This window comes from Callithrix jacchus, chromosome 22 (assembly GCF_049354715.1).
Source record: "Callithrix jacchus isolate 240 chromosome 22, calJac240_pri, whole genome shotgun sequence".
Classification (NCBI taxonomy): Eukaryota; Metazoa; Chordata; class Mammalia; order Primates; family Cebidae; genus Callithrix; species Callithrix jacchus.
The window spans coordinates 12,898,630-12,922,462 of NC_133523.1; the positions used below are offsets into that span (position 1 = coordinate 12,898,630).

The following is a 23,833-nucleotide window of genomic DNA, read 5'->3' on the forward strand; positions in this document are numbered from 1 at the left end:
CAGTCCCAGGCCAACCACAGTTCCGGGGAGGGTCAGGGCCTTTCTATGGATTCCCGGGAAATGGCTGACCACTCCGCCTCTGGATGGTTACATGGTAAGGTTTAGTAAAATTTAACAAAAGCGGTGTTGTTTGCGTGTTAGGATCACGGTGTTTATTTCTTCCTGTGGGTCAAGGGCAAAGTCTGAAAAATCACTGATTATAATCTATATGCAGGACAGCTGGTTTGCTTAAGTTTTGACAAAGAAAAACCTTTCCTGGAATGGAACCTGTCTGGAATACAACTGTAGAACCAATTAAGACTGGAATGGGAAGCTGGGAAGATATGGGACAGCCCACCCACTAAACACGCAAGAGGCCACCTCTGGGGGAGAGTGGACAGTTAGTTGCCTCAGCCCACCCGAGACAAAAGCACAAACATTCTAAACGAAGTGCTTTAAATTTTCAGACCGACCAAATATTTTTTAATATAAAAACATTTTAATAATATACAAACAGCAATCTCAACAGCATCCACATGGCAGAGAGGGGACCAGGGCACAGAGAAGGGGAACGGGCTGGGGAGGGATGGTTTTCAGGGTCCCAGTTGTTTCCCTGGGACCCTGATTTCCCAGAAGTCACCCTAGTCTTAGCAGAGGGCAATTAAGGCAGCCAGAGGCAGAGGGCTGACCCGGAGACAGGCCGCACAGCCAGGGCCCTCTGATACCATCTTCCAACCATGGCAGCCTCCAGGGAAAGCCAGATTCCTTTAGGAGATAACAGGAAAGCGGCTGTGATTGACAGGAAAGGCAACATGGTTCCTCAGCATCCTGCTGATCATACCTCTGGGAATAGAGTTTTCCAGGGGCTGCTGGATTGAAGAAGACCCAAGAATCTTCCTGGGAGCAGGATGGAAATGGGATCCGAGTCTACCTACTGACCAAGATTTCTTGCCTGTGACACTAAAGGCTAGAGTGGATCCGCTCAGATGTGTGGGAAGAGAAAGGAATGACAGAGCCTTTGGCTCAGCAGGACCAGAAACTTGGCAGGCACTGACCAAGTAGGTAAGTCCCTACTCAGGCCAGGGAAGTCTGTGGGAAAGCTCTGGGTCTGTGGCACTCAAGGGTGCACAGTGGCACAGTGGCCTCAGGTAGAATTGATGATGTGTGCAGAAGACGAAAAGAACACAAGTCAGAAAGAATTAAGAACTGAAGTACCTGTTTCTTACAAGCCTGTACAGGAGAAGTGAGATCCTCCTTCTCAGCCAGGACTGGGGAAGACCTGAGGCCTGTTCTTTCCTAGGGACTGAGTTTGACAGGCCTGGATGCAGCTGATGGCCCCCAAAATCCTCTAGATGGGCCCTGCAGGACTCGCTGGGAGGTCTGGGTGGCCCCTACCAGTGTGGTGGGACACTCTTAAGTTCCTGCAGTTAGATGAAGTCCATGGAGTTCTCAGGGAGGAGGCCAGGGATGCAGCCAGGGAGGCCTAGGCCCTTGATAGGAGTGCAGCTGAGTGGGAGACCGCAGCCCAGGGAGGGGTCCTGGTTCTCTATGGCCTCCAGCCTGTCCGTGTTGTTGTCCCAGTTGATGTGGAAGCGGGTCACCCGGGGGTTCGAGGCCAAGATGTTCCGTTGGAGCTGGGGCAGGAAGAGGAATGTCAGTCCTTGTTGGCCTCCCATTGAGCCAGGACACCCCCAATCACTCATCTCAAGCCCAGCAAGAGCAGACCGACATGTGGAACTCCAGAAAACACATGTGTACCATGATTTAGGGCCAGGACCTATCTTTTCTTTTCTTTCTTTCTTTCTTTTTTTTTTGAGACAGAGTTTTGCTTTTGTTGCCCAGGCTGGAGTGCAACGGTGCAATCTCGGCTCACTGCAACCTCTGCCTCTGGATTCAAGCGATTCTCCTGCCTCAACCTCCTGTGTAGCTGGGACTACAGGTACATGGTGCCACACCCAGCTCATTTTTGTATTTTTAGTAGAGATGAGGTTTCACCATGTTGGCCAGGCTGATCTCAAACTCCCGACCTCAGGTGATCCACCTGCCTTGGCCTCCCAAAGTGCTGAGATTATAGGTGTGAGCCACTGTGCCTGGCCCAGGACCTATCTTTTTTTTTTTTTTTTTTTTTAAAGGGACAGTCCCACTGTTGGCCAGGTTGGAATGTGTTGGCACGATCTGAGCTCACTGCAGCCTCAAACTCCTGGGCTCAAGTGATCCTCCCACCTCAGCCTCCAGAGTAGAGCACGCTACCCACGTCTGGCTCATTTTTTTGCTGGGTAGAGACAGGGTCTCGCAATGTTGCCTGGGCTTGCCTATCTAATCTTAATTCTCTAAGACATGCCTTTGAGAAACAAAGAGCTCTTTCTCCTGCTTTAAGTACTGTAAGAACTGAACATTACTTGAAAACCTTATGAAGAGACCTTGACTCCCAATTTGCATGGCTGAACTCCTCCCAAGTATAAAGAACTGCCCCATGGGAAACAGGAAGTGGAAAGAGACCCCACCTGAGAGAAATCTGGCTTCATGGGCGGGTTCTCACGCAGCTCGGGGTTGAGGTACTCATTGTTGACATAGTACCCCACTCGGATGAACTCCTGTCCGTGGTAGGTGCAGGTGATGAGGACCACGGTCACACCCACGGCATCAGTCTCTGGGATGAGGGATGGGTTGGGGGCGTCGGCCTAGGGGAGACACATTCTAAGCCTTAGCAGGGCCACAGCCATGTCTCACCATCATTAGCACAAAGATCCCCAAGCAACATGTATTTACTGAGCAAAAAGTACGCTCTCTGCCCTCAGCTTTTTTTCTGCCTCTGCCTCTCAGGTTCAAGCAATTCTGCCTCAGCCTCACAGGCAGCTGGGACTACAGGGGCATACCTGTGGCTAATTTTTTGTTTTGTTTTTTTTTGAGACGGAGTTTTGCTCTGTCACCCAGGCTGGACTGCAGTAGTGCAATCCCGGCTCACTGCAAACTCCGCCTCTGGGTTCAAGCAGTCTTCCTGCCTCAGCCTCCCGAGTAGCTGGGATTACAGGCATGCACCACCAGCCCAGCCTCTTTTTTTTTTTTTTTTTTGTATTTTTAGTAGAGATGGAAGTCAATGTGTTGGCCAGGCTGGTCTTAAATTCCTGACTTCAGGTGATCCACCCACCTCGGCCTCCCAAAGTGTTGGGATTACAGATGTGAGCCATCTTGCCTGGCCTTTTTTTTTTTGACATAGGGTCTTCCTCTGTCACCCAGGCTGGAGTGCAGTGGCGCCATCATGACTCACTGTATCCTTGAACTCCTGGGCTCAAGCAATCCTCCTGCTTCAGCCTCCCAAGCAGCTGGGACCAAGGTGTTTACCAACATGCCTAGCCAATTATTTTTTGTAGAGACGGGGTTTCTCCATGTTGCCCAGGCTGGTCTCGAACTCCTGGGCTCAAGCGATCCTCTTACCTTGGCCTCCCAAAGGGCTGGGATTACAGGTGTGAGCCACGGCGCCCCGCCAGGAGTTGTCAACTGATGGAAAGACAGAATCAACCCCACAAATGACTACAAAATGTTGACCGTGGCAGGGAGGGGCATGTAGAGGAGTGTGGTAAACCAGAGTACAGTGGCATGAAGCTGAACAGATGGGGCAGGTGGATATCAGGCCACTCAGGGGGCCAGATAAGGGATTGGGAAAGGATAAGAGTTAGCAGGAGGTTAAGTGCCACATCATTCTTGTGGTCTGAAAAGAAGACTCTGGCAATGTGCGGAGGAGGCTGTACCAGAAGCAGAAGGCTTACGCCAGTCATCCCGGAGAGGCAGTGGCCTTGGCCTAGACCAGGCAGAAAGGAGACTCAGGGTGTGCTACTGCAAACAAGACCAGCCACGTAATTGGCGCAAAATGAAACCAGTGCAAAATGGAAACACCAGGCCGCTCTGGAAAAGCTGTTAGGTGTCAGATGGTGACAGCGGAGAATCGCACCAAGTATGGGGTCCTGTGTGGCTGCCTGATAGTTGAGTAGATAGGGCCTGTCGGTGGATTTGATAGTAGTGGCTGGGGGGCTTAGATAGGATGTGGTAGCTTGTATTAGGGCAGTAACAGCAGTGATGGAGGTAAGGGAATGAATCAGAGCAGAGGCTCCCAGAGAATCACGTGGAGAGGCCAGAATCTCCATTTCTGCTTTCTTTTTTCTTAAGAGATAGGGTCTTACTCTGTCATCCAGACTGGAGTGCATTGGCACAATCACAGGTCACTACTGTCAACTCCTGGGCTCAAGTGAGCCTTTTTTTTTTTCCTGAGATGGTCTCACTCCATCGCCCAGGCTGGAGTGCAGTGGCAAAATCTCAGCCCACTGCAACCTCCGCCTCCCATTCAAGTGATTCTTGTGCCTTAGCCTCCCAAGTAGCTGGGATTACAGATGCGTACCACCACACCCAGCTAATGTTTGTATTTTTTAGTAGAGACAGGGTTTCACCATGTTAGCCAGGCCTGTGTTGAACTCTTGACCCCAAGTGATCTGCCCACCCCAGCCTCCCCAAAGTGTTGGAAGTACAGGCATAAGCCACTGCCCTCAGCCGGTCTCAAGTGAGTCTTCTGCTTCAATCTCCCGAGGAGCTGGTACTACAGACCTGCATCACTACAGCTAATTTTTTAATTTTTTATAGAGACAGGTCTCATTCTGTCACCCAGAATGCAGTGCAGAGAGACACTCATAGCTCACTGTAGCCTCAAACTCTCAGGCTCAAGCAAGCCTCCAGCTTCAGCCTCCCAAGTAGCTGGGAGTACAGATGTGTGCCACCACACCTAGCTAATTTTTTTCCTCTGCTTCCCAAAGTGCTGGAAGCCACCACATCTGGCCAGAATATACATTTGACAACCTAGGGTGCTGCATGAGAGCCATTTAGGAGTTACAGTTCGTCCTCATTATTCATGGGTTCCCTATGTGCAAATTCGCCTACTTGCTAAATTCATTGTAACCCCAAGATGAATACTTGCAGTGCTTTCACGGTCCTTTGCAGACATGCGCAGAGCAGGGAAAAACTGGAGCTACCCACCACACCTGTTCCCACCTGAGCTCAAACAAGGCAACACTGCCTTCCAGTCTCAGCTCTTACTGTGAACGAGTGTCCTTTCTTCAGTCTACTTAGTGCTAATTTTTTCCCATTGTGCTTTTTGTTGGTGAGTTTGCTGTCTATGACAGCACCCGGTGGTAGTGCCGAAGTACCGCACAGGGAGCAAGAAAGGCCTTAGGGAAGAGAAGGCTTCCGGAATGTTAGAGTGCTGTTGGCTGTGAACCGAACATAAATGAACCACAGTATATATTACTTAACGTGTCTTTTTTTTTTCTTTTCTAGACAGAATCTCGCTGTGTCACCCAGGCTGGAGTGTAGTGATGCAATCTCGGCTAACTGCAATCTCTGCCTCCCGGGTTCCAGCGATTCTCCCCCATCTGGAGGATTTGCCTCCTGAGTAGCTGGGATTACAGGTGTGCACCACCCTGCCTGGCTAATTTTTGTATTTTTAGTAGAGACAGGGTTTCACCATGTTGGTCAGGCTGGCCTTCAACTCCTCACTTCACGTGATCCACTCACCTTGGCCTCTAAAAGTGCTGGAATTACAGGCATGAGCCACCATGCCCAGCCTGGTGTCTTTTCAACGGAAACACACATACAAGTTTATGTATTGACTGGCTGACAAAACTTGACTTCCAAGAATCTACCCCTGTATTTCCCCTGGGGCAATGGTTCAGTATTCACTAATTCAGTGTTTATGGTAACTTTATAGAACATAACTCTTGTGAATAATGAGAATTGACTGTAAATCAGTGGCAGCTTTGACACAGAGGTGGGGGAAGAAAGGGCCTGACAGCTTCTGAGAGGTCAGATAGTTCCTGACAGTAGAACTAGGATTTAAACCTGAACTTAAAAATTTTTTTTTATTGATTGATTGAGACAGCGTCTCACTCTGTTGCCCAGGCTGGAGTGCCGTGTTGTGGTCTTAGTTCATTGCAGCTTCTACCTCCCAGGCTCAAGTGATGCTCCTACGTCAGCCTTCTGAGTAGCTGAGACTACAGGCACACACCACTGTGCTCTGCCGATTTTTAAATTTTTTGTAGAGATGGGGTTCTCACTATATTGCCCAGGGTGGTCTCAAACTCCTGGCCTTAAGCAATCCTCCCACCCCCGCCTCCCAAAGTGCTGGGATTATAGGTGTGAGCCACTGCACCCAGCCTCTATTTCTTTAAAAAAAAAAATTTTTTTTTTTGAGACAGAGTCTCGCCCTGTTCCCCAGGCTGGAGTTGCAATGGCATGATCTTGGCTCACTGCAAACTTCATCTCCCGGGTTCAAGAGATTTTCCCACCTCAGCCTCCTGAGTAGCTGGGATTACAGGCAAATGCCACCACACCCAGCTAATTTTTGTATTTTTAGTAGGGATGGGTTTTACCACATTGGTCAGGCTGGTCTTGAACTCCTGACCTTGTGATCCACCCACCTCAGTCTCCCAAAGTGCTGGGATTACAGGCGTGAGCCACCATGCCCAGACCTATTTATTTTTTCAATACTTATTTTGTTCTTTTTTTAGAGACAGGGTCTCACTGTGTTGCCTTGGCTGGAGTACAGCAGCTCAATTATAGTTCACTGCAGCCTTGGACCCCTGGGCTCAAGCAGTCCTCTCACCTCGACCTCTGCAGTAGCCAGGTCTATTAGCGTGAGCCCCTGCACTCAGCTGAACTTGAACTTTTGATTCCTAGCCCTCTGGTATTTCAGGTAAAAGAGGATATCTCCAGAAGTCAAGGTCTAAGGCCTAAGGCCTCATCTTTCTTACCTGAAAGACGAACATGTGTCTCCCTGCTGGCACAGGGCCCACCAGCACTGAGTCTAGGATCTGGTCAAACTCCTCACTCTCAGCTGAGCCAACATAAATGATCTTCCACTCCAGGTCTGCAAAAACGTAGGATGGTTAATGAGTTGAAACAGCTCGACAGCAGTAAGGCAGTGAAAGGGTCTTGTATTAATTTTTTTTGAAATGGAGTCTCGTTCTGTCACCCAGGTCGGAGTACAGTGATGTGATTTCAGCTCACTGCAACCTCCACCTCTCAGGTCCAGGCGATTCTCATGCCTCAGCCTCTGGAGCAGCTGGGATTATCAGTGCCCCCTGTCACACCTGGCTAATTTTTTTTTGAGACAGAGTTTCACTCTTGTCATCCAGGGCTGGAGTGCAATGGCATGATCTTGGCTCACTGCAATCTCTGCCTCCCAGGTTCAAGTGATTCTCCTGTCTCAGCCTCCTGAGTAGCTGGAATTACAGGAGCCTGCTACCATGCCTGGTGAATTTTTTTACTTTTAGTAGAGACAGCGTTTTACCGTGTTGGTCAGGCTGATTTCGAACTCCTGACCTCAGGTGATCCACCCACCTCTACCTTCCAAAGTGCTGGGATTACAGGTGTGAGCCACCACATCCAGACTTTTTTTTTGTATTTTTAGTAGAGATAGGGTTTTGCCATGTTAGCCAAACTGGTATCCAACTCCTGACTTCAAGTGATCTGCCCACCTCAGTCTCCCAAAGTGGTGGGATTACAGGTGTCAGCCACTGCAGCTGGCCAGGTCTTACGTTAATTTTATCTTTATTTATTTATTTTTTGAGACAGTCTCCCTCTGTTGCCCAGGCTGGAGTTCAGTGGCATGATCATGGCTCACTGTAGCCTCAACCTGCTGGGCTTGAGTGATCCTCCTGCCTCAGCCTCTCACCATGTTGGGATTACGGTGTGGGCCGCTGTACCCAGCCTTGTGGTAATTTTAGACAGAGTCTTATTCCATGTCAGGCATTTAATGCCAGGCACTGCAGTCCTGAACACAGAGATGGGCACGAAGGTCTGCTTCCATTAGGGAATTCTGTTTTGTAGGCCTAGCTATGACAAGTGACCTTGACTGTACCTCTGGGGAAACCTGGGCCTCTCATGGCCTGAGCATGAACTGTATGGCAGAGGCTGAATTAAGAGCCACGTGACACAGCCATGCCAAGAAGGGAATGGCAGGGAGTTGGGCCATTTCAGGGCTCTGCCCACTGGGTGCTGGGATAGGAAGCAGCATCTTCTTTCACACACAGGGACCGGTGCCACTCAACGGAGTGGATCCCTCGACAACTGGGGCAGGGCAGCAGATTCCAATCCGGCAGGAAAGCCAGCAGGCAGGAGGGGGAAGGTGAGGCTGCTCAGGGAGCTAGCCACCCTGGTCTTCCAGATCTGGCACCAAGTCATGCCTACTTAGAGACATTTGGGCGACTCAGTCAGTAAATGCAGCATCCGGGGTGTTACTCCAAACCCTCCCCTGCTTTTTTTTGAGATGGAGGCTTCACTCTTGTTGCCCAGGCTAGAGTGCAGTGGTGGGATCTTGGCTCACTGCAACCTCTGCCTCCTGGGTTCAAGCAATTCTCCTGCCTCAGCCTCCTGAGAAGCTGGAATTACAGGCATCTGCCACCACAGTTGGCTAATTTTTTATATTTTTAGTAGTGATGGAGTTTCACTATGTTGGCCAGGCTGGTCTTCAACTCCTGACCTCAGGTGATTCACCTGCCTTGGCCTCCCAAAGTGCTGGGATTACAGGTATGAGCCACTGCGCCCAGCCTCAAACCCTAACTCTTGTACCCCATCCAGCTGGGGAGCCCCATTGCCTGAAAATGCTCCAGGGAGATGAAAGCAGAGTGCTTACAGAGGCCCTGCCCGTCAATCACAGGAAATTCCCAGTGACCACGGCCTCTTGCAGGAGGTCCAAGTGTATCAGGGGCAAGGTCATGTTAGTACAAGGAGGCTTGGCAAGAGGCTTGAAGCTTATTTTCGGCTCTTTAGAAATTACACAACCCTTCAGCTCTAGCAGCTGGGGGAAGTTTCACAAGCTGTGATTTTCACAGGAAGCAAACTCTTTCAGAAGCTGCCCTGTTCCTTGGTCCCCTGTCCCACAAGTGCATCCAACTTTGGAAGTACACTGCTGCTGGCTCATGACTACAGAGATTTGTTACCAGAGCCCCAAGCCCTTCTCTGATGCTTTGGCTGCCTGTCCCTTTGTGGTTTCACTCAGGAACCCTATAGCTGGTCTGTAGGATACAGGCAACCACTGAACTCACTGGGGTTTGGTCATACTAGCCTCTTATTATTTTGAGATGGAGTCTTGCTCTGTCACCCAGGCTGCAGTGTTGCGGCGTGATCTCGGCTCACTGCAACCTCTGCCTCCCGGGTTCAAGCAATTCTTCTGCCTCAGCTTCCCAAGTATTGTAACTGTAGTACAGAAGGGGTTTCATCATATTGGCCAGGATGGTCTTGAACTCCTGACCTTGTGATCCACCTGCCTTGGCCTCTCAAAGTGCTGGGATTACAGGTGTGAGCCACCACTCCCAGCCTTAGCCTCTCATTATTTGCAGGGAGGAAATTAACTTTTTCTCCCCTAGAGATGGGGTCTTGGTCTGTCACACAGGCTGGAGTGCTGTGGCATAATGATAGCTCACCACAGCCACAAACTCCTGTGTTCAAGTGATTCTCCCACCTTAGCCTCCCAAGTAGCTGGGACCACAGGCTTGTGCCACAGGCCTAGGTAATTTTTACTTTATTTATTTATTTTTGAGACAGAGTCTCGCTCTGTCACCCAGGCTGGAGTGCAATGGCACGCTCTCAGCTCATTGCAACCTACACCTCCCGGGTTCAAGCAGTTCTCCTGCATCAGCCTCCCAATTAGCTGGGATTATAGGTTTGTGCCACCACACCTGGCTAATTTTTGTATTTTTTTTTCTCTTCTCTTTTTTTAGTGATCTGGTCTCTGAATATCAGTATAATTTTTGTATTCTTAAACAGAGATGGGGTTTCACCACATTGGTCAGGCTGGTCACGAACCCCTGACCTCGTGATCTGCCCGCCTCAGCCTCCCAAAGTGTTGGGATTACAGGTGTGAGCCACTGCGCCCGCTAATTTTTTTTTTTTTTTTTTGAGATGGAGTTTTGCTCGTTACCCAGGCTGGAGTGCAATGGCGCGATCTCAGTTCACTGCAACCTCCGCCTCCTGGGTTCAGACAATTCTCCTGCCTCAGCCTCCTGAGTAGCTGGGATTACAGGCATGCGCCACCATGCCCAGCTAATTTTTTGTATTTTGAGTAGAGACGGGGTTTCACCATGTTGACCAGGATGGTCTTGACCTCGTGATCCACCCGCCTCGGCCTCCCATAGTGCTGGGATTACAGGCTTGGGCCACCGCGCCTGGCCTGCCCCACTAATTTTTTATTTTTTTAGAGATGGGGTCTTGCTTCGTTGCCCAGCCTGGTCTCAAGCAGTCCTCCCACCTTGGCCTCCCAAAATTCTGGGATTTGTCTGAACCACCGTGCCCAGCCTGTTGATTTATTTCTGTTACAAGCAGTGACACAACTAGAATCAAGTTAGCGTGCATCTGTAGTCCCAGCTACTTGGGAGGCTGGGACAGGAGAATTGCTTGAACCCAGCAGGTGGAGGTTGCTGCTCCCCCATTTTTTTTGCCTTTGTTCATAATCACAGATGAGCCCTGCTACCATAACCACTGCGTTAGTTCTGGGTCAGAACATCTGGGTTCTAGGACTTGGAAGCATCTATTTCTAGATGTTGAAGATATAAGTGCAAAGGGGGCTTGCAGCCCTTGAGAAACACGGATCACCTGACTGGGGCTTAAAGGTTAGGGTGGTTTTTTTGAGATGGGGTCTTGCTCTCTTGTCCAGGCTGGAGTACAGTGGTGCAATCTTGGCTCCCTGCAGCCTTCACCTGCTGGGCTCATGCAATCTTCCCACTTCAGCCTCCTGAGTAGCTGGGACCACAGGCACATGCCACCAAGCCTGGCTAATTTTCTGATGTTTTTGTAGAGACAAGGTTTTGCTGTTACCCAGGCTGGCCTAAAACTCCTAGGTTCAAGCAATCCTCCTTCCTTAGCCTCCCAAATTGCTGGGATTATAGGCATGAGCCACCTCACATAGCTGGGTTAGGATTACAGGCATGAGCCACCTCACATAGCTGGGTTAGGATTACAGGCATGAGCCACCTCACATAGCTGGGTTAGGATTACAGGCATGAGCCACCTCACATAGCTGGGTTAGGGGTTTTGTCAGATCTTCAGTTGACACTGCTGAGATTGAGGCAGATTCTCTCATTTCATGGAGAGGAGGCCAGAAAGAGGCAGAAAACAAGCTGGCAGAGCAGTCACAGACAGCCCTAGGACTGGAAAAGCCCGGATTTCTCACTTGAGTATCCTGAAGAAAAAGCTTTATCATCCAGGTGCAGTTAATCATAGCATTCCCTGGCCAGGCGCTTGGGATTCGAAGTGTAGTCCCAGCACTAGGAGGCCGAGGCAGGCAGATCACTTGCAGTCAGGAGTTTGAGACTAGCTTGGCCAACATGGTAAAACCTTGTTTCTACCAAAAATACAAAAATTAGCCAGGCGTGGTGGCACACACTGGTAGTCCCAGCTACCTGGGAGGCTGAGGCTGGAGAATCGCTTAAACTCAGGCGGTGGAGAGTGCAGTGAGCTGAGATTGCGCCACTGCACTGTAGCCTGGGTGACACTAGAGTGAGACCCCATCTCAAAAATAAATAATAATAATAGCACACCCCTTCACTGAGTTTTGAGTGTCCTCATTTGGCAATACATTCTATGGTCGTTCGTTATCTATGCTCCACCTCTGAAATAGGGAATCCTTCCTTTCTTTCCCTGAATTGGAAAGATAAAGATTGTGAAGATAAAGAACTTAGATTCAGAAATCAGTGACAATACTTCTATAAATTGGCTGTGTGACCCCTGAGAAGTCATTCCATTTCATTTTTTTTTTTGAGATGGAGTTTCGCTGTTGTTACCCAGAGTGGAGTGCAATGGCACAATCTCGGCTCACCACAACCTCCGCCTTCTGGGTTTAAGCAATTCTCCTGCCTCAGCCCCCCGAGTAGCTGGGACTACAGGCACGCACCACCATGCCCAGCTAATTTTTGTATCGACAAGGGGTTTCACCTTGTTGACCAGGATAGTCTTGATCTCTTGACCTCGTGATCCACCCGCCTCGGCCTCCCAAAGCGCTGGGATTATAGGCGTGAGCCACTGTGCCCCGCCAAGTCATTCCATTTCTATTAAAAAATGACCAGCAGGGCCAGGTGAGGTGGCTCATGCCTGTAATCCCAGCACTTTTGGAGGCCAAGTCTTGTGTTCAGGAGTTCGAGACTAGCCTGACTAACGTGGTGAAATCCCATCTCTACTAAATTAGCCAGCCATGGAGGTGCGTGCCTGTAGTCCCAACTACACAGGAGGCTGAGGCAGAATTGCTTGAACCCAGGAGGCAGAGGTTGCAATGAGCCAAGATCGTGCCACTGCACACCAGCCCGGGCAACAGAGCAACACTCTGTCTCAAAAAAAAAAAAATACCAGCAGGTTGACTTTAGCCTTTCCAACTAATTCTCTAAGTAAGTTAGTAAAGTCACAGGACAGGAGCTTCCTAGGAGTAGAAGTATCAGATAATGACCGCATCACCATTTGTAAATGCAAGGAACACAAACAGGCTGATTGAAACCCGATCTCCTGCCGCCTGGAAGCTGGGAATCCCTCAGCCTATTACCTCCTTCCATCTCCTCCTGGCTTTTAAATTAAATCTTATTCCACAGTGACATTCTACACTTTATTTATTTACATGCTGCCCTGTTCCAGAAAGGATTTAACTTGGCTTATTCTATAGTTAGCCACAAGTAGACTCCTCAGGAAGAGGTGGACCTACTGGCCTACCCAGAGCACATCTGAATCTCACTGTATCAGCCCCGAGCTAATACACGCCACCAGCTTGGAGGGGAAACCACCCACCTGACCCCAAGAGGCACTAGTTAGCACCCCCGGCTTCACAGGCCACTGCACGGCCACCTCCTCGGCTGTGCCTTTTCTCTTTTAACCACCAAGTAGAAAAATGGCCTAATGAAGTACTTCTTCCTGAAAGCAGGACTCGCCTTTTAGTGGTGCCAAGGCTCCCTGGGTGACCTTAGATTCTGGATTGTACAAGCCTTGACGTGAAAGGTCTTTTGCGCTTTGTGCCTCCTGTCCTCTCATCTGTGAGATGAGAGCCATGTGCACCTTTAAGTCACACAGATTAATAAGTACATCTGCGGAAGCACCTTGGAAAAGATGCGTAAGAGGCTGTGACCCCTAAGCTCCAGCTGACTGTTTGAAGCTGGAGCCTGTCAGAGCTCAGCCCAGTCCACCCACCCCCAGACTAGGTCAGACCATCAAAAGCAATGGAAGCTTGGCACTGATTATCCAGCTATATAAAAGAAGAAAGGAAGAAGAAGAAGAAACAAGAAGAAAACTAGGCGCAGTGCCTCATGCCCGTGTAATCCCAGCACTTTGGGAGCCTGAGGCAGGTGGATCACAAGGTTAGGAGTTCGAGACCAGCCTGCCTAACATGGTGAAACCCTACTAAAAATACTAAAATTGGCCAGCTGTGGTGGCCTGTGCCTATAATCCCAGCATTTTGGGAGGACAAGGTGGGTGGATCACTTATAGTCCATAGTTCGCAACCAGCCTGGCTAACGTGGTGAAACCCCGCCTCTACTAAAAATACTAAAATTAGCCGGGCGTAGTGGCAGGCGCCTGTAATCCCAGCTACTCAGGAGGCTGAAGTTGCAGTGAAGTGCCACTGCACTCCAGCCTGGGCAACAGAGCAAGACTCTCTTTCAAAAAAAGAAGAAAAAGCGAAGAATTGCTGCAGTCAGTCAGCTGGAAATGGGCGGGCAAACCTGGGGAACTACTAATGCCTGCCTGGCTATGCCACCCCTCGGATCTCAGCGTGTATGTCCAAGCCCACAGAAGAGGGTGGGGAAAGGGAGCTGGGGAGACCAAGTTACTGCAAAGGGTAGCATCCTTCCCCGGGGGAGCTCAGGGATAGGGAGGTTGGGCCCCAACGAAGGAGGGAAATCAGGTTCCAGGGTATGTGCATTGGGGTAGAAAACCAGCAGCAATTGGTGGGGGGCAGGGTTATTGAAATATCGGCAGGTTGGGGAGGGGAGAGCCGGGAGACAGATGGGAAGATGGGGGAAGAGAGCGGTCTTGACAAGGGATTGACGGGTTTTCATAGGGAAAAAAGGTTACTGGAGGGGAGGGTCTTCACGGTGGGGGGAGAAGGGAGTTGGGGGAGAGGTCTCCATAGGGGAAATAGAAAATGGCTGGGATTTTCCCCGGGAAAAATGGGAAGGGGCTGGAGAGTGGGGTCTCCAGAGGGAAAAAGGGAGATGGGAGTATCTCACTATAGGAAAGAGTCTAAGTGGGCAAAAATGGGTGGGTGGCTGAAACAGGGGTCTTGCCACAGGGAAGCCACAGTGGCTGAAGATCTCCGTGGGTTAAGAAATAGAGGCCGAGAAGGTCTCTGCATGAAAATGGGTACCTCGGAAGAGCTCCAAAGAAAAAAGATGGATGAGGCTCCCCACGCTGGAAATGGGGCTTGGGTGGGGGGCGTTAATCTCTATGGGGAGGTTGGGGCGGGCAGTGGCGAAGATCACTGGGATGTCCGAGTTGGCTAGCGGGAAGCCTCCACCCGGGAGGTCAATGCGGGCAGTGGGGAAGGAAGTCCCGGGGAGGTCCAGGTTGGCTGGTGACTGGGGGGGGGGGGGTCTCCACCCGGACACCGGGTTGACTGGCGGGCTGGGGGAGATCGGGGTTAGCTGAGAGGGAGGACGAGGAGTTTCATGGGGGAGATCAAGTTGGCCATGAGAGCAGTTTTCCGCGGGGAGGCCGGGGTCGGCCCGAGGGTGGGGATTAACCCGCACAATCCCAGCCTCACCGTCCGCCAGGGCTTCACTGCACTCGAAGCTGATCTCGAACCGGAAGGGGCTGTGGAAAGGGCTCGGGTTCTCCAGTACCGCCACGTTCAACACCGACACCTTGGCCATCGCCTCGCCTCGCCTCACTGCGCTGCAGCAGGGGCAGGGGCAGGGGCTGTGGCCGAGGCCGCGTCTGGGTCCGGTGGTGAGGTCAGCGGGGTAGGGTTGACAAAACCCACTCCAAACTCTTCCCTCCGCGGACTGAAGTGCGCATCTCGTACGCGCGCCGCCTTCAAATAGCCGGCCTCCGCCCTCTGGCCAATCACCGCCAACGCTCCCTGGCGGCGCGCGCACCCTCTCAGCCAATCCTGGAGCGCCAGTCGGCGCGCGCCCAGACTCCTTGGACCAATCAGCGGAGCTCCCTCTCCGCGGAGCGTGAGGAGGGTGGAACCACCTCCAGGCTTCTTAGCGTGTCCTCTGGGAACCAATCCCCAGCGTCTCCGACTAGGAGGTCAACGGCAGGAGTGGACAGAGTCAGAGCGCCGGCCTCCTGCTGGCCAATCCTGAGGGTTCCCGCACCGGCGTGGCCCGCCCCTCGCCCCACTATTCCGGGATATGTATCCCGCAGCGCGCAGCGCCGCCAACCGCCGAGCGGTGGCGCGCGGTGCTCGCTAAAGAAGGCGGGAAGGGCGGTGCTCGCACCCCCAGTGATTGGCAGGAGGGAGTGGGGCGGAGATAAAGAGGGTTTTTTGAGAGTTGATTGGCTGGATTGGTAATGAAAGCGGGAGCCTAAGGAGGCTCAGCTGGGGATTAGTTGGAGAGAAGCGGAAGTGGGAGTTACCCTGGTGCCGGGGTGTGTGAAGAGAGAGGAGGAGCGTTTGCGGCCTCAGCGTCTGTTCAACAGGTGAGCGTCTGCTGGAGCTTTTCTGAGTGGCTGGCTCCTGACCTCGAGGTGCAGCAGCCCGGGTGTCCGTTGTGAACGTTGTGAACGTTCGGAGTGGCGGTCACGCGCCGCGCTCGGACCTCGGGAGTCTGGCCGAGTTTGGATCCCGTTCTTGCCCCCGAGGGGTTGGAATCCCTTTCTCGCCCCCTGGTGGGCTCTTGGGAGGTTTCAAGCGGACGGAACTGAAAATGGGAGTTCCAGTTCGAGTCGGTGCTCTGCTACTCGGCTTTCGAGGCAGCGTCTCCCTTCCCATTGAACGGGCCGTGGAAATTCCCTGGCATGACTCATGACCACATAATACATCCAGAAACTTCTCTCCGCCGCATCCCACCTGGGCCGTCGCCTGGGAGACTGTCCCACGGGAAATCAGCGCTGCCCAGTGGAAAAGTAATGCCTGCCGCGCACCTAATTATACATTTTTTGGAAGCCACTTAAAAAAAAACCGAGTCTCGCTGTGTGGCCCAGGCTGGAGTGCAGTGGTTCCATCTTGGCTCACTGCAACCTCCACCTCCCAGGTTCAAGAGACTCTCCTTCCTCAGCCACCCCGGAGTAGTTGGGATTACAGGCGCACACCACCATGCCTGGGTAATTTTTGTTTTTTCGTAGAGACGGAGTTTCTCCATGTTGGTCGGACTGGTCTCGAACCCCTGACCTCAAGTGATCCGCCCGCCTCAGGCTCCCAAAAGTGCAAGAATTACAGGCGTGAGCCACAGCTCTGAGCCGCTAACACACAGCGTGTTGCGTTCTTTTACCCAGTGAAAAGACGTTGAGATTCCTTGTGTTGTACACTCAGCTGCACGTCTGTCATCGGGCATGTGAATACATTTTCTTCAAAAAATCGTTGATCTGGTTTCTTATGTTTCATAAGGTTTGCAGTTGAAAATGTAGATTCACACATTCCTACTATTCTCGACGTACTTCAGAGTCTTCCACGAGCTCAATTTTTGTATTTTTTTTTTTTTTTGAGACGGAGTCTCACTCACCTACCCAGGCTGAAGTGCAGTGGTACGATCTCGACTCACTGCAGCCACCACCTCCCGGGTTCAAGCGGTTCTCCTGCCTGTCTCCTGAGTAGCTGGGATTACAGGTGTGCACCACCACAACCAGCTAATTTCGTGTGTGTATTTTTAATAGAGACAGGGTTTCACCATGTTGGCCAGGCTGGTCTTGAACTCCTGACTTCAAGTGATCTGCCCACCTCGGCCTTCCAGAGTGCTGGGATTACAGGTGTGAGCCACTGCGCCCGGCCATGTCTTTTTTTTTTTTTTTTTTTAATTTAAATTTTACTTTGTTTAAAAATTAAATTTTAGAGTCTGGGCATGGAGGATTTCTTGAGGCCAAGAGTTCAAGATCAGTCTGGGCAACATAAAAGAATAAGCCAGGTGTGATAGTGCACACTTGTACTCTGCTACCTGGGAGGCTGAGACAGGAGGATCACTTGAGCCCAGGATGTTTAGCCACTGCACTCCAGGCTGTGTGTCAGAGTGAGACCCTGTCTCTAAAAATTAAAATTAAATTTAAAAAAAAGTTCAGGGGGCTGGATGCAGTGGCTCACACCTGTAATCCCAGCACTTTGGGAGGCCGAGGCAGGTGGATCACAAGGTCAGGAGATCGAGGCCATCCTGGCCAACATGATGAAGCCTCATCTCTACTAAAAATACAAAAAAAATTAGCTGGGGGTGGTGGTGCATGCCTGTAGTTCCAGCTACTCTGGAGGCTGAGGCAGGAGAATTGCTTGAAACAGGAAAACAGAAGTTGCCGTGAGCCGGGATCGAGCCACTGCATTCCAGCCTGGTGATAGAGCGAGACTGTCTCCAAAAAACAAAAAAAAAAAGGGCGGTTTAGTCTTGATAGCCACTGTTGGGTGCTCCTGAGCCCCGGTGACAAGTGGCTACTGTATTACTGGACAGCGGAGGTGTCCAGTAATAATCAAAACACATTTGATCAGGTCACTTCTCAGGATGAAAACGTCTTCCAAACTCTGTGCTTTGTCTCCTGTTAACCACCCAGCTCCAACTTCAACCCAGCCTAAGTAGCCCTCTTATTGTTAAAAATCCAACAAGCCGCCAGGCGTGGAGGTTCACACCTGTAATCCCAGCACTTTGGGAGGCCAAGGTGGGCAAGGTGGGTGGATCACAAAGTCAGACGTTGGAGACCAGCCTGGCCAACATGGTGAAACCCCGTCTTTACTAAAAAAAAAAAAAAAAAAAAAAAAAAAAAAAAATTAGCTGGGCATGGTGGCATGTGCCTGTAATCCCAGCTACTCAGGAGGCTGAGGCAGGAGAATCGCTTGAACCTGGGAGGTGGAGGTTGCAGTAAGCCGAGATTGCACCACTGTACTCCAGCTGGGTGACAGAGCAAGGCTCTGTCTAAAAAAAAAAAAAGATCCAACAAGCCACTCCCAGCACAGAGCTTCCGCCCAGAACATCTTCTCCTGGGCTCTTGATATGACTTATGCCTTCTTGTCATTCAAGTCTTGGTTCAGATGTCCTCTCCCCAGAGAGGCCTTTCTAAGGGTGCCCTGGACAGTGTTCACACTCATAGGCCGTAAGCCTGAATAGCTCTGACCCAAGCCACTAGCATTTCTTCCCCAGATACCTCTGTAGGTTCACTAGGACTCACTCACTATGCTAGGCATAGGATTCCTTTTCTTTTTAAAGAATCTAGTTCCTGTGGGATTTTTTTTTTTTTGAGGTGGAGTTTCGCTCTTATTGCTCAGGCTGTAGTGCTCACCACAACCTCTGCCTCCCAGGTTCAAGCAGTTCTCCTGCCTACTACTCAAGCTACTCTCTCGAGTAGCTGGGATTACAGGCATGTGCCACCACTCCTGGCTAATTTGGTGTTTTTAGTAGAGATGGGGTTTCTCCATGTTGGTCAGGCTAGTCTCGAACTCCTGCCCTCAGGTAGTGGGCCCCTTTACCCTCCCAAAGTGCTGGAATCACAGGTGTGCGCCACCATGTGTGGCCTTTTTTTTTTTTTTTTTAATAGAGTTCTGTTGCCCAGGCTGGAGTGCAAGTGGTGGCATGATTGTCGCTCACTGTAACCTCCCACCTCAGCCTCCTGAGTAGCTGGGACTGCCAGTGCATGTCCCCATGCCTGACTAATTTGTTTTACTTCTTTTTTTTTGTGAGGGAGTCTTGCTCTGTCACCCAGGCTGGAGTGCAGTGTTTCGATCTTGGCTCACTGCAACCTCCTGCTCCTGGCTTCAAGTGATTCTCCCATCTCAGCCTCCCAAGTAGCTGAGACTACAGGCACATGCTACCTTGCCCAACTAATTTTTGTATTTTTAGTAAACATGGATTTTGCCATGTTGGCCAGGCTGGTCCAAAACTCTTGACCTCAGTTTATCTGCTCACCTCAGTCTCCCAAAGTACTGGTATTACAGGTGTGAGCCACTGTGCCTGGCCTGTTTTGCTTTTAAAATGTTTTGTAGGGACAGGGTCTTGCTGTTGCCCAGGCTGGTCTTGAACTCCTGGCCTCAAGCAGTCCACCTGTTTTGGCCTTGAGTGCTGAGATTACAGCGCCTAGCCCATTTTTTTGGTACCTTCATCTCACATTAAGTTAAAAAAAAGTTTTTTTTAAGTTGTTAAAAAAATTGAAAGTTTTTTTTATTCTTTTGGATTATTTGGCTTCAAGGAAACTCACATTTATGATTCACTTGATTTCTTGGCAGTCATTGCATACTTGGGGATATTTGTGATTTGAGAAGATCTAATTTCCAAATGTAATTCAATTGCTTATGAATACTGAATTAATGATTAATGCAGTTGTCACGACATTACATTTTCAAGGTGCTTAATTAAACATTTATTCATTCCAACTTTGTAGTTTTCTCTTGGCATTGTGGAACGTTTTTCCCTTTATCCCTATCCCCGACCTTTTCCTGGCCCCTGAGAAGCTCATGAGCCACAGGCATTATTTCCACGGTGCCAGTGAAGAAAGTGGCCCTGTCTGTGATGCGTTCTCTATACAGCTGGCTGAATGGTCTTCACTGGTAAACCAGATCATGCCATTACTCTGCTTAAAACCTTCAAAGGCTTATCCTACTTAGAATGAAACCTAAGATCTTTCCTATGGCTTAGGAGGCCCTTGGTGGTGGCCTCAGCTGACCTCTCAGGCCTCGTCTCCCATTCTTCGTCTTGTCACCGCTCTCAAGCCCTGCTGGCCTTATTTCCCTTCTGTCAACACCGCAGCTTATTCCTGCGGCAGACCTTTCCCCTGGCCGTTCCTCTGCCTGGAATGTGCTTCCTCCAGATAATTGCATGGCTGTCTCACTCTCTTCACTTGTAGTTCAGCTCAAATGTCCTCTGAAAGAAGCCTTCCCAAAGTATCCCTATTTAAAGTAGCCCTTGGCCGGGTGTGGTGGCTCATGCCTGTAGCCCCAGCACTTTGGGAGACTGAGGTGGACATAACATCCGAGTGTGAGTCCAGGAGGCAGAGGCTGCAGGAGTTTGAGACCAGCCTGGCCAATATGGCAAAACCCCGTCTCTACTAACAATATAAAAATTAGCCAGGGGTGGTGGCATGCGCCTGTAGTCCCAGCTACTTGGGAGGCTGAGGCTTGAACCCGGGAAGTGGAGGTTGCATTAAGCCGAGATGGTGCCATTGTACTCCAGCCTGGGCAACAAGAGTGAAACTCCATCTCAAAATAATAGATAACTAAAGTAGCCCTTTCTTAATCACCTCACCCAGTCTTATGAACTTTGTAACACATCAGAATTTGTACTTATTTGTGGGTGTGCATGGTGGCTCACACCTGTAATCCCAGCACTTTGAGAGGCCAAGGTGGACTGTTACTTGAGTTCAGGATTTCCAGACTAGCCTGGCCAACATTGCAAAACCCCATCTCTACTAAAAAAAATATACATGGCCAGGCAGAGTGGCTCATGTCTATAATCCCAGCACTTTGGGAGGCTTTGGCGGGCAAATCACGAGGTCAGGTGTTCAAGACCAGCCTGGCCAATATGGTGATACCCTGTCTCTACTAAAAAGAGAAAACTTAGCTGGGCATGCTGGCACGCATCTGTAATCCCAGCTACTCAGGAGGCTGAGGCAGGAGAATCGCTTGAACCTGGGATGCGGAGGTTGCAGTGAGCCGAGATTGCACCGTTGTACCACCATGCCACCGCATTCCAGCCAAGGCAACAGAGCAAGACTCCGTCTCAAAAAATATATATACATATAAAAAAATTATCTGGTCATGGTGGCATGTGCCTGTGGTCCTAGCTGCTCAGGAGCCTGAGGTGGGAGTATCGCTTGAGCCCAATAGGCAGAGGTTGCAGTGAGCCAAGATCACCACTGCACACCAGCCTCGGTGACAGAGTGAAAATTAGTAGCACATAGTAATAAGCAGATATATCTTCCTTCTTCTCGTGTAATACTTCAGGTGCACACACACTCGAAAAAGTATAAGAAGTTCTATAGCAAAATATCCTTTACCCATTACCCAGCTTAAGAGCTGAAACAGATGCAGCTCAAGGATCTTGTACCCCTACATCAAACCCATTCCTCCCTCTTTTTCCTCAACTGTAACTGCAATCTTGAATTTGATGTTTATAGTCTTCTGTGCATATAGGCATGTATCTTTAAACAATATATAGTATTGTTTGTCACGTTCTGTACTTTTATATAAATGGTGTCTGCGCAATTTAGAGTTCGCCTAGGTCTGAGACTGCTATTCTTAGGAAGACCTGTTTGCAAGATTGGCCCTTGGCTGCTATCTAGGAACTTGGATTTTAGGAGGGTTCCTGCAGTTCCCCAAATGATGAGTGCCGAAGCTATTCCCACCAACAGTGCGGTTCATGGTGAACACCTGCTGTGCTTCTGGAGTCTAGCACTTTGGTGCACGACCACCCCTAGTACAACCCTGGTCACTGAGTAATGAGCTTCCCTGGTAGACCGCATATCCCTCGCGCTGTCATTGGAGGTAGGAATTGATCAAGTCCTGTGTGACTCCACTGGGAGAGGACTCTTAGAAGCTTGTCCTGGTTTCCTCCGGACTTTAGGTCATGCACATTTTTCCTTTGCTGATTATGTCTTGTGTCTCTTCACTGTAATAAATCACAGCCATGCCTACACCTCCAAGCTAAATCCTGTGAATCCTCCTAGTGAGTCACTGAACCTCAGGGTGGTCATGGAGACCTCTGATAACAGGACCATACTGGGTGTATCCTGACAGAGCTGGCACTAGGGTGGCACTAGGTCCTGCCTTCTGAAACTTCCTTTTTTCTTTCTTTTTTTTGAAACAGAGTCTCTGTCACCCAAGCTGGAGTGCAGTGGCATGATTTTGGCTCACTGCCACTTCTACCTCACAGGCTCAAGCAGTTCTCATGCCTTAGCTCCTGACTACCTGACTAGCTGAGATTGCAGGCGCGTACCACTGTGCCCTGCTCATTTTTGTACTTCAGTGGAGACGGAATTTCACCATGTTGGCCAGGCTGGTCTCCAACTCCTGACCTCAGCTGCTTTGCCTGCCTTGGCCACCCAAAGTGCTGGGATTACAGGTGTGGGCCACCACGCCTGGCCGAAACTTGCTTTTTTCATCCAATGTTATGCTTTTGAGATTTATGTGGAAGCATGCATAGCTCTAATTCACTTATTTTCACTGCTATGCAGCTGTGCTGATAAGGTAGCCACTAGCCACATGTGGTTATTTAGATTAAAATTAGACAAAATGAAAAACCCATTTCCCCAGACACACTAGTCACATTTCACATGTTCGGCAGGAGCCTGTGGCTAGTGGCCACTGGTGTATAGAGAACACAGACGGAACATTTCCCTGGGAACAGAAAGTTTTGTTGGACAGTGCTTACTGATTCACTTGGTTGAAATTTAGGGTGTTTTCAGTGCTGCAGTATTCGTTGGTATCTTTGTCTCCTGAGCACACATAGGAGTTACTCTGGGATATGTACCAAGGAGTTGAAGTGCTAGACTGTGGCTTGTGGAAATATTCACCCTTACCACATGCTGCCAACCTGCTTTTCAAAATGATGTTACCAGTTCTCACTCCCACCATTAGTGTTCCTGTGGCTCAATGTGCTTATCTTTTATTTTTATTTTTGAGACAGTTTTGCTTTTGCTGCCCAGGCTAGAGTTCAATGGCACAATCTCGGCTCACTGCCACCTCCCAGTAAAAGCGATTCTCTTGCCTCAGCCTTCTGAGTAGCTGGGATTACAGGTGTGTGGCACCGCATCTGGTTAATTCTTGTATTTTTAGTAGATATAGGGTTTCACCATGTTGTCCAGGCTGGTCTCAAACTCCAGATCTCAGGTGATTCGCCCACCTCAGCCTCCCAAAGTGCTGGAATTACAGGCGTGAGCCACCGAGGCCGGACACAGTGTCCTTATGGGTACTTGCTATTGTCAGACTTTAAAATGTGTGTCCTTCTGATGGGTGGGAATTAGTGGGTTCGAATTGCATTACCCTGATTACTAGTGAGGTTGAGCTATTCTCACGTTTATCAGCCAGTTGCCTTCTGTGAATTGGTGACTTCTGCCGGATTGTCTTTGGCTTATGGACTGCAGGCATTCTCACATCTGAGACTTGTCCTTTATTTTTATTCTTTTTATTTGTTGTTTGTTTTTTGAGACAGAGTTTCACTCTTGTCATCCAATCTGGAGTGGTATGATCTCTCCGCCTCCCGGATTCAAGTGATTCTCCTGCCTCAGCCTCCCAAGTAGCTGGGATTACAGGTGCCTACCACCAAACCCGGCTAATTTTTGTATTTTTAGTAGAGACAGGGTTTTGCCATGTTGGCCAGGCTGATCTCAAACTCCTGACCTCAGGTGGTCCTCCTCCCTCAGCCTCCCAAAGTACTGGGATTACAGGCATGAGCCACTGTGCCTGGCTGTCTTAATTTTTATAATGTTTTGATGTTCAAGTTTTTAGAAATTATTTTTATTTTAGGCTGGGTGCAGTGGCTCATGCCTGTAATACCAGAACTTTGGAAGGCCAAAGCGGGAGAATGGCTTGAGCCCAGTTGTTCAAGACCAGCCTGGGCAACAAAGTGAGACCCTGTCAGCTGAGCATGGTGACGTATGCCTGTAGTCCCAGCTGCTGAGGAGGCTGAGGCTGGAGGATTGCTTCAGCCCAGGAGATTGAGGCTGTAGTAAGCTATGATTGCACCACTGCACTCTAGCCTGGGCCACAGAGCAA

General features: G+C 50.0%; 1 protein-coding gene across 1 annotated transcript; it reads right to left on the bottom strand.

Annotated features, from left to right (window-relative positions):
- Positions 1-433: 433 nt before the first annotated feature.
- Positions 434-15,005, bottom strand: ASF1B (anti-silencing function 1B histone chaperone). Its single transcript, XM_017967754.4, has 4 exons — positions 14,756-15,005; positions 6,774-6,889; positions 2,484-2,660; positions 434-1,613 (listed from the first exon to the last, which is right to left on the bottom strand). Exons 1-4 carry the CDS (start codon positions 14,862-14,864, stop codon positions 1,407-1,409), a joined length of 609 nt encoding a protein of 202 aa, XP_017823243.3. The 5' UTR covers positions 14,865-15,005; the 3' UTR covers positions 434-1,406.
- Between the last annotated feature and the right edge of the window lie 8,828 nt (positions 15,006-23,833).